This window comes from Paramisgurnus dabryanus, chromosome 5 (assembly GCF_030506205.2).
Source record: "Paramisgurnus dabryanus chromosome 5, PD_genome_1.1, whole genome shotgun sequence".
Taxonomy (NCBI): domain Eukaryota; kingdom Metazoa; phylum Chordata; class Actinopteri; order Cypriniformes; family Cobitidae; genus Paramisgurnus; species Paramisgurnus dabryanus.
In genome coordinates this window covers 48,827,117-48,843,472 of record NC_133341.1, presented here as the reverse complement: position 1 = coordinate 48,843,472, position 16,356 = coordinate 48,827,117, and the positions used below count along the sequence as shown (strand labels likewise).

The following is a 16,356-nucleotide window of genomic DNA, read 5'->3' as shown; positions in this document are numbered from 1 at the left end:
GCGTTTGCGTATGGCAGTTGCCATACCCTAGCATTCAGACAAAACACCAGAAATCAACAGGCTATAATGATGCTCATTAAAGATAATTTAAAATATTTTCAGTAGAACATATCTAAACATTGGTACATCACTAATAAGTATCATTTACACGTGTGTTCGACTTCATGCTATGACACTGGAACCAACAAGCGGATGACATCAACGTGCTGCGACAGCGGTTTGAAATCAAACTCTTCCGATGATTCCTCGAGTCACCCTCGCGGTACTTTGACGTCATCAGTCTGTCGTTCTTACAGCGCAGCTTGAAGTCGAACACAATCTATAGTGGGGTTCGCGCTGCAGGAGGGCTCATGATCACCGCTGCTTTTATAATCTTTATTTTCGCAAGTAAAATCCTTTTTGTTTTAACAGTTAAACAGACTAATGGTTCTCCCCCACACTCGCGCTTTGCATATTGCATACATTATTCCAGAAGTAAAATGATTTGCTCTGTGGATAAATAAATATGTTCTCTTCCACTGGGGATTGTAACGCAGCCGAAGTGAATTGTATTATTTTTTTGCGCGCATTTTTGAATATGGCCACTTGTGGAATAAAAACTGCACGACGACAAAAGGTAAGACTTGTTTTTGCATTTAGCTCTGTTTTACTAAGAATTTTATTTAGTGTTGGATAACTGTGTGTGCTCTATCACATCATTTAGTCTTTATTGTGTGTTTATAAGTGGTTTTGGCGGTTGTCGTGACAAGATTTGTGAAGGGATGTCACAGTATGTTTTGTTTTGATATTATCTTGTTTTAGTTTATCTGTTGCTGGAGTTGTGCTTAGTTAAGAATTATTTGAAAAGCATTTTAAATAAACATGATTTCTATTGTTCTATTGTTGTGGTTTCATTTGTATTGCTTCCGTATTGTTGTCAGTGTACATCCGTGCAGTCGTAGTATGCTTTTGTACAGGTTTGGTGGAGTATGTACACACATGTGGTTTTATAGATTAGTTATTTGAGAATGGCCTTCTTGTACGAAGAATTTTTGCCATACCATAGCCTAGGTTTTCGTGAAACGCCGCCACTGATTAGTAGAGATTTCTAGATTCATCTTCTTGGCACAACGCCAAAGTTCGCCAGAGTTCACGGGGGCGCGGAATCACACATGTTCACATATAAGGTAAAATTTAATGCAAAAATCCGTTCCTCTAATAATTGTATCTAAACATATTTTTTAAAATCATTATTGAACATTAAAATCAATCACGTGGCTATAGCTTATGGCATTTTCGTTGTTTATATACTTTATGGATGTAAATTACATTAATTTCATAGGATAATGCAGTTGTTGTGCAAAATGCATTAATGACAGAATTAAACAAGTCGTTAAACAAAACGTAAATAGAACACATGCTGTTTCAGATGTAAATATGATGCCAATATGTCATTAATCCGATTGAATAGTATTTGAAATGAAAGTTAGTCAACACTTTTATTTTGGAGGTTTTTGCACTATGGCAGGGGCGTTTAGAATGTTAGAAATGTAAGTGCCATGGAAAAGACTTAAAGCTCTATAATATAATTTGTTTGATGTATGTGTATGCGCAAATTTCTGTGAGCTTTGCACACTGTGCCCCCTTAAAAAAAATTGGTGCATGACGCCCCTGAGTAAAAGTATACATTTTATCTAAAAAATGTAGTGGAGTAAAAGTGAAAGTTGACATAAATTTAAATAATGAAGTAAAGTACAGATACGTGAAATTTCTACTTAAGTACAGTAACGAAGTATTTTTACTTCGTTACATTACAACACTGCATCTACGTCATTAAGCTCAGTTTGAGTCTGCACAGTACGCTCGACCCCCAGGAAGTGCGTGTGCGTGTTTATAATTGACTTCACTTGTCTCCGTTGAAACCAATGGTATCGCTGTGTCCATTTCTTTTACTGTCTATTAGGGTTGTGACAATTAATCGGGCAAATGCGCGTTTTCTCAATGAATGAATTTGAATGAATTACGGTGAAATGCAGGCACATCCAAAAGCCAGGGGGCGCTCTCGCTTAGAAACACCATTTGTGCCACAGAAGAAGTAGTATACCAAACACTATTCCAGGAAATGTCTAAAGGAATATTTATATCGCTGTTCTTCAGATTGTTTCAGGTATTTTCATGATAATAAAGAATATTTTAAATGATTGTGTTTGACGAGTGTTGCTTTTTTAAATGCACGTTATAAACGAGTCAAACTTGTAGTGATTTTAGATTGATGAGGACTTCCTACTGATCACGGAGCCGTAGTACATGCACAAGCTGTGCATGAAACACTGAATCGGAGCCTTACGATTCAGAATCGATTTCAGACAGGTCTTTTTAATGGGAGCGCGATGCATCGATGCACATCCCTACTGTCTATGGTTCTAGTCAGGGGCACGTTCAAGTTCAAAATGGTGTGCAACGTTTTGCTAGGGTTTTGGGGTTGAACAACATGTTTCTTTGAAACAATGTGTACCGATGTGCAACAGGGTTTGAGATACGTTTTCTCTTGTTTGATGGGTGTGTCAGAACTGCAGTCCAATCAGCAGCAACATGTAAATAAACCAAGAGGTACTAAAGAGACAGCTTGCACAATGGAATGTTGGAATGTTGTCTTTCATTCTGGACGGCAAGGGCAGTGACTGTAGCATTGAGGGTATTTTACAGTATTAAACACGTATTTATAACAATTTCATCAGGGTCTGATCTGAGCAAGCGCGGAGAGAAATTCATAGTGCATAGGCTACCTGAATGTGCACAGCCCTGTTTTGTCCGAAATCAAAGGAAGCTCGCACGCGGAGAGGTTTGTGGATAATATTAATGTAGGCAGTAAAAGTCTTAAATCATAAGACCAATGATCAAGCTTATAAAATACAATATGCATAAACAAGGTGACAGTAAAATTCATGTACATGTTTTGACATAAATATTTAAAGGGTTTGTCGAGGGTTTTATTATTTAACTTTTCAGGTAATCTTCTACACCCTGCTCCACTTTAATATATTCATTAGAAGTTAAAGGAATAGTCTACCCTTTTGCCATATTTAACTATGTTATTACCTCAACCTAGACGAATTAATATATTGTACAGCGTGTTGTGAATGTGTTAGCATTTAGCCTAGCCCCATTCATTCCTATGGTACCAAAAAAAGTTTTATTTTGTGGCACCATACTTACTGGTATAACTCCTCATGCAACAGTCTTTAAATAGGGAAAACACGGAAGTGTTTGGTGGCTTCCCTGTTTGGTACCATAGGAATGAATGGAGCTAGGCTAAATGCTAACACATTCACAACACGCTGTACAGTGCACGCATTGAAAAAAGATAGGTATGTATTAATTAGTCTAGGTTGAGGTAATAAAATAGTTTAATATGGCAAAAGGGTAGACTATTACTTTAATCTATTTATGCCTTATAAGCATGTTTTTTATTCACATAAATATCTATCCTATCTATACTGATCTCCCTGTATATACCAGTCTATATGTATACTGTATGTAGTCTCAATTTGGGTGGCCAATCTGCATTTGAAAGTCGTCTAATCTAGCTAAATTAAGTAAACTAGCTTGAATTAAAGTCATTTTAGGATGCCAAAGTCAAGTTTAATCACATAGAGGCGGTTTCCTGGACAGGGATTAGACTAGTCCTAGACTAAAAATTTTTTAAGAGCTGTCCAAACTGAAAACAATTTGAACTTACATATCTTAAAATACATCAGTGACCTTTGTTTTGCCTCAAAATGCAATTTTGTTTTTAGTTTATGTTTTTTAGTTAATGTTTTTAGTAAGGCATGTTTGTTAAAACTAGTTATATTTTTTTAATTAAACTGAGGCCTAGTCCTGGATTAAGCTAATCCTTGTCCGGGAAACTGCACCATAAAGTGTATTTTACCAACAACAAATTTGTGGCTAGTGAAAATGCTGAGTGGCTAGTAACTTTAAAAAGCAACTAATGTCAAGCCCTGTATTGTGTGTATATATAAATATGTGTGTGTGTGTGTGTGTGTGTGCGTGTATGTATGTATGTGTATATGTATATATGTATATACAGTGAGGAAAATAAGAATTTGAACACCCTGCTATTTTGCCAGTTCTCCCACTTAGAAATCATGTAGGGGTCTGAAATTGTCATCGTAGGTGCATGTCCACTGGGAGAGACATAATCTAAAAAAATCCAGAAATCACAATATATGTGATTTTTTAACTATTTATTTGTATGATACAGCTGCAAATAAGTATTTGAACACCTGTCTATCAGCTAGAATTCTGACCCTCAAAGACCTGTTAATCTGCCTTTAAAATGTCCACCTCCACTCCATTTATTATCCTAAATTAGATGCACCTGTTTGAGGTTGTTAGTTGCATAAAGACACCTGTCCACCCCACCCCATACAATCAGTAAGAATACAACTACTAACGTGGCCAAGACCAAAGAGCTGTCCAAAGACACTAGAGACAAAATTGTATACCTCCACAAGGCTGGAAATGGCTATGGGGAAATTGCCAAGCAGCTTGGTGAAAAAAGGTCCACTGTTGGAGCAATCATTAAAAAATGGAAGAAGCTAAATGTGACTGTCAATCTCCCTCGACTGGGGCTCCATGCAAGATCTCACCTCGTGGGGTCTCAGTGATAATAAGAAAGGTGAGAATTCAGCCCAAAACTACATGGGAGGAGCTGGTCAATGACCTGAAAAGAGCTGGGACCACCGTTTCCAAGGTTACTGTTGGTAATACACAAAGACGTCATGGTTTGAAATCATGCATGGCACGGAAGGTTCCCCTGCTTAAACCAGCACATGTCCAGGCCCGTCTTAGGTTTGCCAATGACCATTTGGATGATCCAGAGTCGTCATGGGAGAAAGTAATGTGGTCAGATGAGACCAAAATAGAAATTTTTGGTCATAATTCCACTAAACATGTTTGAAGGAAGAAGAATAATGAGTACCATCCCAAGAACACCATCCCTACTGTGAAGCATGGGGGTGCTAGCATCATGCTTTGGGTGTTTTTCTGCACATGGGACAGGGCGACTGCACTGTATTAAGGAGAGGATGACCGGGGCCATGTATTGCAAGATTTTGGGGAACAACCTCCTTTCCTCATTTAGAGCATTGAAGATGGGTCGAGGCTGCCCCTTACGAAAATTAATCATGGTTTTACTACAGTTAAAACCAAAAAACCATGGTTACTGTAGTAAAACCACGGTAACCACAAAATAACCATGGTTTTGACAACTATGGTTTTCAAAAACCATAGTTAAACCATGGTTAGTGTAGTAAAACCATAGTTTTTCTGATAGTAATCAATACACTAAAAAACATGGTTATTACACTTTTACCACAATAAAACCATGGTTAACTTTCGTAAGGGTGGATCGTCCAACATGACCATGACCCAAAGCACACAGCCAGGATAACCAAGTAGTGGCTCTGTAAGAAAGCTTATCAAGGTTCTGGCGTGGCCTAGCCCGTCTCCAGACCTAAACCCAATAGAGAATGTTTGGAGGGAGCTCAAACTTTGTATTTCTCAACGACAGGCCAGAAACCTGACTGATCTAGAGAAGATCTGTGTGGAGGAGTGGGCCAAAATCCCCTTTGCAGTGTGTGCAAACCTGGTGAAAAACTACAGTAAATGTTTGACCTCTGTAATTGTAATCAAAGGATACTGTACCAAATATTAACATTGACTATCTCAGGGGTTCAAATACTTATTTGCAGCTGTATCATACAAATAAATAGTTTTAAAAAATCATACACTGTGATTTCTGGATTTTTTTTTGGATTACGTCTCTCACAGTGGACATGCACCTACGATGAAAATTTCAGACCCCTACATGATTTTTAAGTGGGAGAACTTGCAAAATAGCAGGGTGTTCAAATACTTATTTTCCTCACTGTATGTGTATGTATATGTGTGTGTGTGTATATATATATATATATATGTGTGTGTGTGTGTGTGTTATATATATGGTTAGGTACATACATACATACATACATACATACATACACCCACCTAAAGGATTATTAGGAACACCATACTAATATTGTGTTTAACCCCCCTTTCGCCTTCAGAACTGCCTTAATTCTATGGGGCATTGATTCAACAAGGTGCTGAAAGCATTTTTTTGAGATGTTGGCCCATATTGATAGGATAGCATCTTGCAGTTGATGGAGATTTGTGGGATGCACATCCAGGGCATGAAGCTCCCGTTTCACCACATCCCAAAGATGATCTATTGGGTTGAGATCTGGTGACTGTGGGGGCCATTTTAGTACAGTGAAATCATTGTCATGTTCAAGAAACCAATTTGAAATGATTCGAGCTTTGTGACATGGTGAATTATCCTGCTGGAAGTAGCCATCAGAGGATCGGTACATGGTGGTCAAAAAGGGATGGACATGGTCAGAAACAATGCTCAGGTAGGCCGTGGCATTTAAACAATGCCCAATTGGCACTAAGGGGCCTAAAGTGTGCCAAGACAACATCCCCCACACCATTACATTTGCTATTTGCTGTTGTAGCCCATCCGGCTCAAGTTTTTGCGTGTTGTGGCTTCACAAATGCTTTGCTCTTATTATTTCTCTTTCTGACTGCTTTCTTTACCTTAGTTATTTCTCACCTCTTGTCTCTGTCTTTCGATGCGACTGAGTTTCTGTAACATTCCACTTTCCTTTACCACAGGTAAGTCCTGCCATAATGTAATCTCTTCAGGACCTCTTCTGGTTCGGGGGCACACCACCCCCAGTGCTCCAGGACCCTCCAGACCCAACGTTTCACCTACACTCCTCCTGTAGCTATCAGGACTGTCAGTTTGGATCTGACAGGCTTTTTCAGAGACCTTGGCTTGATAGATCTGATATAGAGGTTCTGTGAATGATAAAACCTCTTTGATTATGTGCACTAACCTCAAAAGATTTGGAAAACTATTTCTTAATTGTATTGTTCTTTTAATCTAACCAGTTAACTTTTAACATCCACTTTCATAAACTAGAATAATATTTAATTCTCAAGGGGTGGTTTCCCGTTCAGGACTTATCCTAGTTCCAGACTAAAAAGCATGTTTGCGCTGTCTTAATTTAAAAACATCTTGCACTGACGTATCTGAAGTGCCAGTGGTTGCCTCAAGATGCACATCAGTAATGTTTTTGTAAGCTATGTTTGTAAAAACTACTTAAATGTCCTAGTATAACTAAGGCCTAGTCATGGATTAATATAAAACTTGTCCGGGAAACTGCCCCAAAGTGTATTAGTTAAAGGACCACTCTGTGCATCCTTTCCATTTTTTTAATTTAGTTAAATATGGAAATAATAATTTTATTCTAGAGACATTTACTTGTGAAACAAATGAATCACTAAATTTTCTGTGTGTACAATGTACTGTATGCAATAATTTATTTTTCTCACCATAGTCACCGTTTGGCTCCCAGTCACTGGAAATCCTCCGTGGACTTTCTGTAAATTCACTCAACCTGTAAGAAACCCACGTGCATTGTTTAAATGTACCCTTTTGTGTTGTTAGTGGATGAAAACATCCACTAAATTAAACGGCTGTAAAAATGTATCAGATGAATATTTTTTGCACATTTGTTTGCATAAATCTGTTAATCAACCTCAGTACTGATCAAAACTACAAATTTTTTTACAAAAATTCACGATTTTAACTCTTTAATTTCCAAGTTCATTGAACTGATTGGGAAAAAACACACAATGACTGATTTTCAATATAAAAAGTGATTCCAGTAAACTGGATGTTTTACACAATCTGAGCATGTCAAAGATTAGTAAAAACATTTGCTTTGATGCATTTTCAATATTTGTGTAGCATCAGTTTTGATTTTTTCAACCTCGTTTATTGTTAGTGACTAAAAATAGTGGTTAGTTATTGTTTTTGCCCTTTTGACTTCCATTATAACAACATTTTTTGATTGCAGAGCCATGACACCTTATTATAATGCATTCTTGAATGTTGGTGGTTTTTCCTTATGCAAAGAGGTCAAATTTGTCATTTTTACTGTTGATCACCATGTAGCAGTATTAACCCTTTAGTAGGCCTGTGCAAAAACAGAGCTTAATTTCTAGCTTGTACATTGAGTTATATGGAGTATAACAGCATATTACTCTTTGTGTGTGTGTGTGTACCTGGTAATTATCACGTTGTGGGGACCAATTGTCCCCACAAAGATAGGAATACCAGTGTTTTTGTGACCTCGTGGGGACATTTTGATGTCCCCATGAGGAAACAAGCTTATAAATCAAACAGAATGATGTTTCTTGAAAATCTCAGGTAGTAGAAAGTTTTCTGTGATGGTTGGGGTTAGGGAATGGGGTAGGTAAGGGGAATAGAATATACAGTTTGTACAGTATAAAATGCATTACGTCTATGGAATGTCCCCACAAAACATGGAAACCAGAATGTGTGTGTGTGTGTGTGTGTGTGTGTGTGTGTGCGTGCGTGCGTGCGTGCGTGCGTGCGTGTGTGTGTGTGTGTGTGTGTGAAACAAAAAAATTCTGTGAAAATCTTCTCTGGATCAGAGTTCTGAACATAATTTATTATGAACACAAAAACAACTTCAAATAAACAATGAAGTAAGAGTAGAGGATGGATGGAGAACTAAACAATGAAACTTTTAGGGGCGGTTTGACTATTCCTAGACTAAAATATATGTAAGAGCTGTCCAAACTGAAAACAACTTGCACTGACATATCTTAAAATACATCAGTGCCCTTTGTTTGGCATCAAAATGCACACAACTTCTGATATTTATTCTACCATAGTTTACATGATGTGCACAGTGTAAGAACACACAGTAAAATAGTAAGTAATTGAAAGAAAATTATATTTAAAGACAATATTAAAAATTAATAAACAGTATTATAATTTCTGAAACAAATGTTGGATGCATGAACAATTATAGTTGTCTGACTACACTTTGTGACTGACTGCGGTTACCTTCACTAACATTCTCATCACCTGCAATAAGATTGTTTCAAGTGCCTTGTTCTTTATCTGTGTTTAGTGTGTTTAATCTTTAATTCATTTATAGTTTTGCTAGTTTACAATTATGTGTATCATTTTCATGTAAAACGTTGGACCAAGTTCATAATGTTTTGATGCAAAAACACACAATGTGCAAACATTGTTTTCTATATTAACATTTAATCTCTAAAGAAAAATCCAATGCCTTGTCGTCATGAAAGCACTTCACAAAATAATATCCCTCGGGGCTTTTGGTTCAAAGGCATGCATGTCATTGATTTTTTTATGTTTACTTCAAATTTCTAAAGAGATGAGTAATATTTATTACATTTTTAGTCCAAACACGGCTATATTAGCCACTGATGTTGTTTTACTCATATATGTATAAAGGCTAGATGTCTCGCCCGTGCTGCTGGCCAATTGAGTGGAACGTCCGCATTTGGGGGCCATCTTACCACAGGGCGCTCGCTCACTCGTAGCATTGAGTTTTAATGGTGCAGGTATTTTTAAATGACCATAACTTGCTTAATTTTTTACAGATTTTCAAACGGTTTGGTTGTTACAAACGTCAAAGATGTACCTATGACACCCCTTACGAAAAATAAGTATACTTCAAGTTCATTTTATGAAGTATACTTAAGTAATGTTGGAGTATAGTTTTAAGTATACTTTATGCAGTAAGTGTACTAACATTTATGTTCTAGTAGTATACTTGTAAGTGTACTGCTTGAAGAAGTATATAGAAGTATACTTCTAAGTGTACTATAAGTGTAAGAGTAGTCAACTTTAAGTGTACAACTAGTGCACAATTAGTTCTTCATTTGTACTGCAAGTGAACTCATGAGTATACTAGTAGTTTTCTAGACTTATACTTCAAGTGTGCATGCAAATGTTCTGTTAGTGTACTCTTAGTAAACTAGTAGGTTACTTATTGTGTGCTGCAGGTATACTTCCAAGTGTTCTTTTAATATACTTTTAGTTAACTAGTAGTTTACTAGTCATATACTGAAGGTGTAAATGCAAATGTTCTTTTAGTGTCCTCTAGGTAAACTAGTAGGTTACTTATTGTGTGCTGCAGGTATACTTCCAAGTGTTCTTTTAATATACTTTCAGTTAACTAGTAGTTTAATAGTCATATACTGAAAGTGTACATGCAAGTGTCCTGTTAGTGTACTCTTAGTAAACTAGTAGGTTACTTATTGTATACTGCTTGTGTAACAAAGCACTTTGACACTGAGGATCCATCTGCAGGTTTTTATTAAACACACTCATATTCCAACAGGCAAGGAAAAACAACAGCAAACACAGCAATGTAAGGCAGGCAAATCTCGTAGTCATGAAACAGGCAAAAGGGTCAGGGCAGGCAACAAACATACAGTACTCATAAACAGTGATGGGAATAACGGCGTTATAAGTAATTGGCGTTAGTAACTGCGTTATTTTTTTCAGTAACGAGTAATCAAATAAGTTACTGTTTCCCCCGTTATAACGCCGTTATCGTTACTGACATTAAAATGCTGCGCGTTACTAAAATTGATCTTACTGTAGTGATTTTCAGCCGCGTATGCTCACTCTCTCAGCCAAACCCTATTTTTCTCTTGTGTGTTGTGAGAAACATAACGGATGATGATTGGCTTAATTTCCATCGGTAGCCAACCAGAGGCAGAGTTCACAAAAAGGCCCGCCCACACGCGCAGTCCAAGTCCGAGAGGAGCGAGCAGCAGTGTTAAAAAGTCTGAGCAACTTGGTCACTTTGTCGCTAGATTTAGCAACTTTCTATCACTTTAGCGACTTTATAGGACAAATCTAGCTATCTTTTCTGGCGTGGTTGGAGACTTTTGTAGACTGACATGAAAATACGCGTCGTTTTCTCTTCTCAACGAGCAGCGGTGCTGCTGCTGACTGTGCCCCATCTCAAAGCACTGACATGCAGCCCGGTCATCGCGCATCAATCACTCCAAAAACACCGGCGACAGGGCGATGGCCAGTACAACAAGCTCAAAGGTAGCGGTCGCAAACACGAAGTATAAAGCACTACTTTTCCATTGTTGAGGTGAAAGGCAAGAATGTTTGTGTAATGTGCAACTTATGCCCATGAAGAAAAAGTCTCTCCACGTCTGTGGCAAGTAATTCTGATCTAATAAAGCACCTCACATCGTCACATGCTGCCACAAAATTTGTGATTTCTCTTTAGTATCCATTTTAGTCATTTAACATATTTAATTTTGTAAGGGGCATTCAAGTTATTTGAAATATTAATTTTTTTTAAGTAACGCAGTAATTACTTTTCCTGGTAATTAATTACTTTTATAATAATGTAACGCAGTTACTAACTCAGTTACTATTTGTGAGAAGTAATTAGTAACTATAACTAATTACTTTTTTAAAGTAACGTTCCCAACACTGCTCATAAACCAGGTAAAACAGATCAAGATTAATAAATACAGATAGATAAGCAGGCAGGCAAACCGCTCAGCAATGACAGCCGGTACAAATCAAGACTTTGCACTGACTGAATGTTTCCAGAGAGTTTATATAGGCTGTCCAATGAGTTTCAGGTGGCAGACTAATCAGTCCAGGCATGCGGGATTATGGGAAATGGAGTCCAGAACGAAAGTTAATATTCAGGGGGTTCAGCCATATATATAGATATATATATACAACCTCAAATCATATATACTTAAATATACTTGGAATACAATAAAGTATATTTATTTTTCACCAGGGCTATTCATATGGCTTTTTGCAGCTTTCTTGATGTAGCTTTCATTGTTGCAGTTTTACTTTATACTTTTAAGTATATGTCAGTAAACAAGTATAGGCCAAATATACTTAGACATTTCGATCAGTATAGGTCAAGTATACTTTAGTACAATTTAAGTATATTTCTGAGAAGTACCTAAAGTACATTTTAGAGAAGTACATAAAAAGTAAACTGAAAGTATACTTTCTTATTTTAAGTTTAAAAGAAGAATATTTATAGCACACTTCAATAAACTTATTTTTCGTAAGGGACTGCATACTTATACTAAAAAAAACAAAATTCATGAAACATGTTAAAGCATCCAGAATTTTAGCCACGTTAATAATTGACACACGAACGAGAGGTTGGGTCAGGGTCATCATAAACCCATATTAGGGCATACACCCAGAAATATGCACATAAAGAAGGCCGTTTCTCAATATTAAGTACGCCAAGTTTGGACTTGCGTCCTTCGTCCGGTTATATTGCAAATGGAACAGCAGAGTACTTGAGGTCATCATTCAGTCTAACCAATAGGTGCAGTCCTGGCAATTCTTATTTTAATGTAATTTTAACGAAATACATCAAATGCAAAAACCATAATATGTGGTTAAGGCAACCCGTGAATACACTGATTAGCTTTAATGTATTTATTAGAAAATGAAGTATGATATAAAACACATTTATTTATTTATTTTATTATAAAACCATTAATTTTAATACTACTAAACGATTGTACAACATGAAATAAACTAAAGAAAGACATCCAGTTAAAGTAAAGTGCAGTAATTTACTACAGTGTTAAGATTATATAAAAATATATGTGATTCTGATTTAAGTTAAACTTAACTTTACCATCAGTAAAAGGATAACAAATAACATACTTCATATGAACAATAAAGATAAATAAATTGATGAGACAAAAAATTAGTTAGATCCAAAGGAAATATTATATTGAACATCAGACACTGGTAGGGTGGCCATTCGAACCAGTTCCGCCGGACACATCCCGAACATGTTTTCAGGTGCGTTCTCCAGAAGTCACGTTGGTCGACCGCATACATCATCAAGGTTTAATATTTCGGGTTCAATTTCAGAAAAGCAACCATTACATTTCAAGGTAAGAATGGAACTACAATGATTGTATGTCTTAAAAGAAATAAATCTTAATTTTTTTATGTATTTTAACTGAAATGTGAGAACCTCGATGACGTATGTGGTCGAGCAACGCGACTAAACAGCTCTTAAAAATACATTTTATGACACAGAAAGAGTATCGAATATTGTGACGCTTTAAGCTTCATTGCTGTTGATGCGAAATGCACTCTGGGAAACTTGGCTGTGTCAGATGTCCGCACAAGTCACCTCAGGATGCATCCTCGATAAAATGGGTGGATCAAGAACACATCCGGGGATGTTATGTTAACTTGGCTTGATGCGAACTTTGATTGGAACAGTACTTGGGCCGCGCCTGATGACGTTTCACAAGTCCACAAGAACACAAGTACGGACAAGAACGCATATTGAGAAACGGACAGAGTTTTGATGGATAAAACAAGAAGACAATAAACTCAGGAATTATGGTGTATCTGTGTTCTTCCAGACAGTATATTTATTATAATGAACACTTAAAAACATAGCTGTAGAATACAATACGACTTTATATTATATTTTCATTTTACAATCCAAAGCCACATCAGCTCACATGGCTATTTAAAACATTCGACTTCTTTTATAAAGTGAGTTTCTAGCAAAAACATGGTTTTAATCCCACCATTTGTTGTGTTTTGATGGTGTGCTAAGCTAAGCTAACATGCGCCTGCGTTGTGTTATAGATATGAAAAATAGGTTTTAGGAATGATTTTGAATGGTAAAGCTCATTGAAATGTTTTGTTAAGGAAGAATACAGAGGTGGGTAGAGTACCCAAAATCTGTACTCAAGTAAAAATACAAGTACTTATACAAAAATCTACTCCAGTAAAAGTAAATGTATCAAATCTAATTATTAAGTTGAGTAAGTGTAAAAAAGTATTAGATGAAAAAACTACTCAAGTAGTTCGTTACTCGCTGCTTCCGATCTGATAGAGAAGTAGCGCAAAAGCACTGAATTTCAAACTACTTGGAGGGTTTTCACAAACCTCTCCTTAAAAGTCTCATTGTTCTGCTTATATACAAGTAAAGCAGCCTATCTCAGTCCTGCAATGGGACATTAACATCACATAACGTGTCATTTGAGAAAAAATCTCAAACACACACACAGATGTTTTTTCGACGATTAACTCTGTATTTATTTTCATGTTCACAACACAAACTTGTCAGCCTTTAAACATGCAGTCTGTTTGTGATCATGTTTTTATATGAATAGATAATTTTCATTGCCATTAAAGTGCAATTACTGAACATAATAAAAATTCTCATTTTAGAATTTTATATGGAACTTATCTGTTTGTGCAAATCAACTCTACATTTATTATAATATATAATACATGTTTCTTTAAAATCAAACTTTATAATTTTATTTTTATTCATTCATTCTTTAGGAAGGATTTAAATAAAATAAAATCCCGTTTTTATTTGAATGAATTTTCTACACATTAGTGAGGTGTCCGGATTTGTGTATAAATGCAAGACGTCCTTACATTATGCTGTTCAGTTTGTTTAGTTTTGTGGGGAAATGATATGGAAATGTGCAGATGTGAACGTGCTGTTTGTAAAGGTTTAACGAACACTAGGTTTTGTCATTGCTTGCACAAGAGTGCATATGGCAAAAAAACTCGGACAGTGTGTGAAATGACCATTAATAGTGTACAAATAGACATTGTGACACTTACCACTTTGGGTTTCAGGTTGGCTCTTGAATTCCTGTACGCTGAGATGTCAGCTCGTTTATTGAACAAAGCATGCATCGCATAATGAAACTATTCTTTTTGACCTCTTGGAGTGAAAACATAGACCGAACTTAAAGCCACACATGATCTGCCTCCGATATCTCGCACAACGCACACGCGCCCTCATCTACCTCTCCTATCTACGCACGATCGGGTGCGCTAAAGGGTGACCGCGCGGTTGCGCGCTAAACGGTGACGCAGCCTGTCTCGCGAAACTTTCAAACACGCCCTATAAACTTAAAAAAAGATTTATTCATTAATTATTACCATTTGACAGTAACGCAGTAACGCCGCCGAATGTAGCGAAGTAAAAGTACAGTTTTTTCACTAGAAATGTACTTGAGTAAGAGTAAAAAGTACCCATCCTTAAATTTACTCTAAAAGTACTAGTTACCCAAAAAATGTACTCAAGTAAATGTAATGAAGTAAATGTCATTCGTTACTACCCACCTCTGGGAAGAAAGGCATTTGAAACAAAGTCAAAGAAGGTGAAGTGAGACATTTAATCAAAGAAAAAAAAAGAGGGATTAAAACACTGTGTAAAGACTGTTGTCAGTAATTATAATAATTACAAAAGAATGATATAGATGGTCATAATTTGTCTAAAGAGGTGTGAATGTTTATTTCCCTTGACATTCTTAATGGGTCAGTCTGACACACTGAATAATGGAACAATACATTCAAAGAATGCAATGCAAAGATGTGAGTAAATAAATGTTAGAATTTCTAAGATTTCTCAAAAAAAGACCTAATGACATAGTTTTAAAAAAAAACTTTCATAAAATTGAAAGTTTTAAAGATATCATTTTCAGATTTGAAACACAACAAGGTCAGACCTGGGGCTTTAGCTGCAGTGCATTTCTAGATTCTTTTGGGGACCATTTCAATAAGTTTTTGATAAAGATGTATCAAATGTATTTTGTAAAGTTATTAGAAATTTATTTTTTTAAGTGTTTTCATTATCACAAAAAATAATTCAGTCTTTACAATAAACTTGTCAGCTTTGAAATGAAACCAAACTTATGTTTTTAGTGCAAAGGCTTCATGAACTGTATCTAATTTTAGTTTGGGTATGAGTTTTTGGGGGTTTTCAAAAAAAGGGGGATTGTCGTTTAAAGGAACACGCCCACATTTTGAGAATTTAGCTTATTCACCGTATCCCCCAGAGTTAGATAAGTACATGCATACCTTTCTCATCTCTGTGCGCGCTGTAATTTTGTCTGACGCAGCCCCCGCTATAGCTTAGCACAAAGACTGGAAGTGAATGGCTCCAAGTTCACTTAGGTCTCTAGTGTGATCATTTAGGACAATTTCTACAGGTCCCTCAAAAAATACTCTGTTGCAGCACTTTGAATACATATTTTTAATATTTAGAATATTTAGAAATTATTTTGTAAACTTACTCTTTCTTGTCAAAAGTCTCCCATTCTTCAAAAATACCGTTCTCATAGCTCTCACCTAAGAAACAAATACAGAAATAAATATCAGGCCCTGACAATAGGGCCAGCCTGTAGAACATTCTGGGCACCTAGAATTGTCACAATGCACACATTCATACGTTGCAATGCATATTGTCTGTCTTTAATTAAAGTCTTCGTGTAGTCAAGAATTGAGTCATTTAAAATGAATCTTTGAGCATCATAATAGCATGTATAAAAGTTTTACCTGTCTTGAATGTAACTCTACAGCCCTGCCTTATTTAGTGTATGCGGGTTTATTAATATGTAAAT

The 16,356-nt window shown here is 36.3% G+C and overlaps 1 protein-coding gene across 1 annotated transcript in view; it reads right to left on the bottom strand.

Moving 5' to 3' along the window:
- The window catches only part of arhgef15a (Rho guanine nucleotide exchange factor (GEF) 15), a 36,988-nt gene that overhangs the window by 15,521 nt on the left and 5,111 nt on the right, over positions 1-16,356 (bottom strand). The window contains exons 3-5 of the mRNA XM_065284599.2: positions 16,030-16,084; positions 7,423-7,487; positions 6,638-6,885 (exon numbers count right to left, since the gene is read on the bottom strand). Of these exons, the coding sequence (XP_065140671.1) occupies positions 6,638-6,885; positions 7,423-7,487; positions 16,030-16,084 (368 nt within the window). The remainder of the gene's footprint in view (positions 1-6,637; positions 6,886-7,422; positions 7,488-16,029; positions 16,085-16,356) is intronic.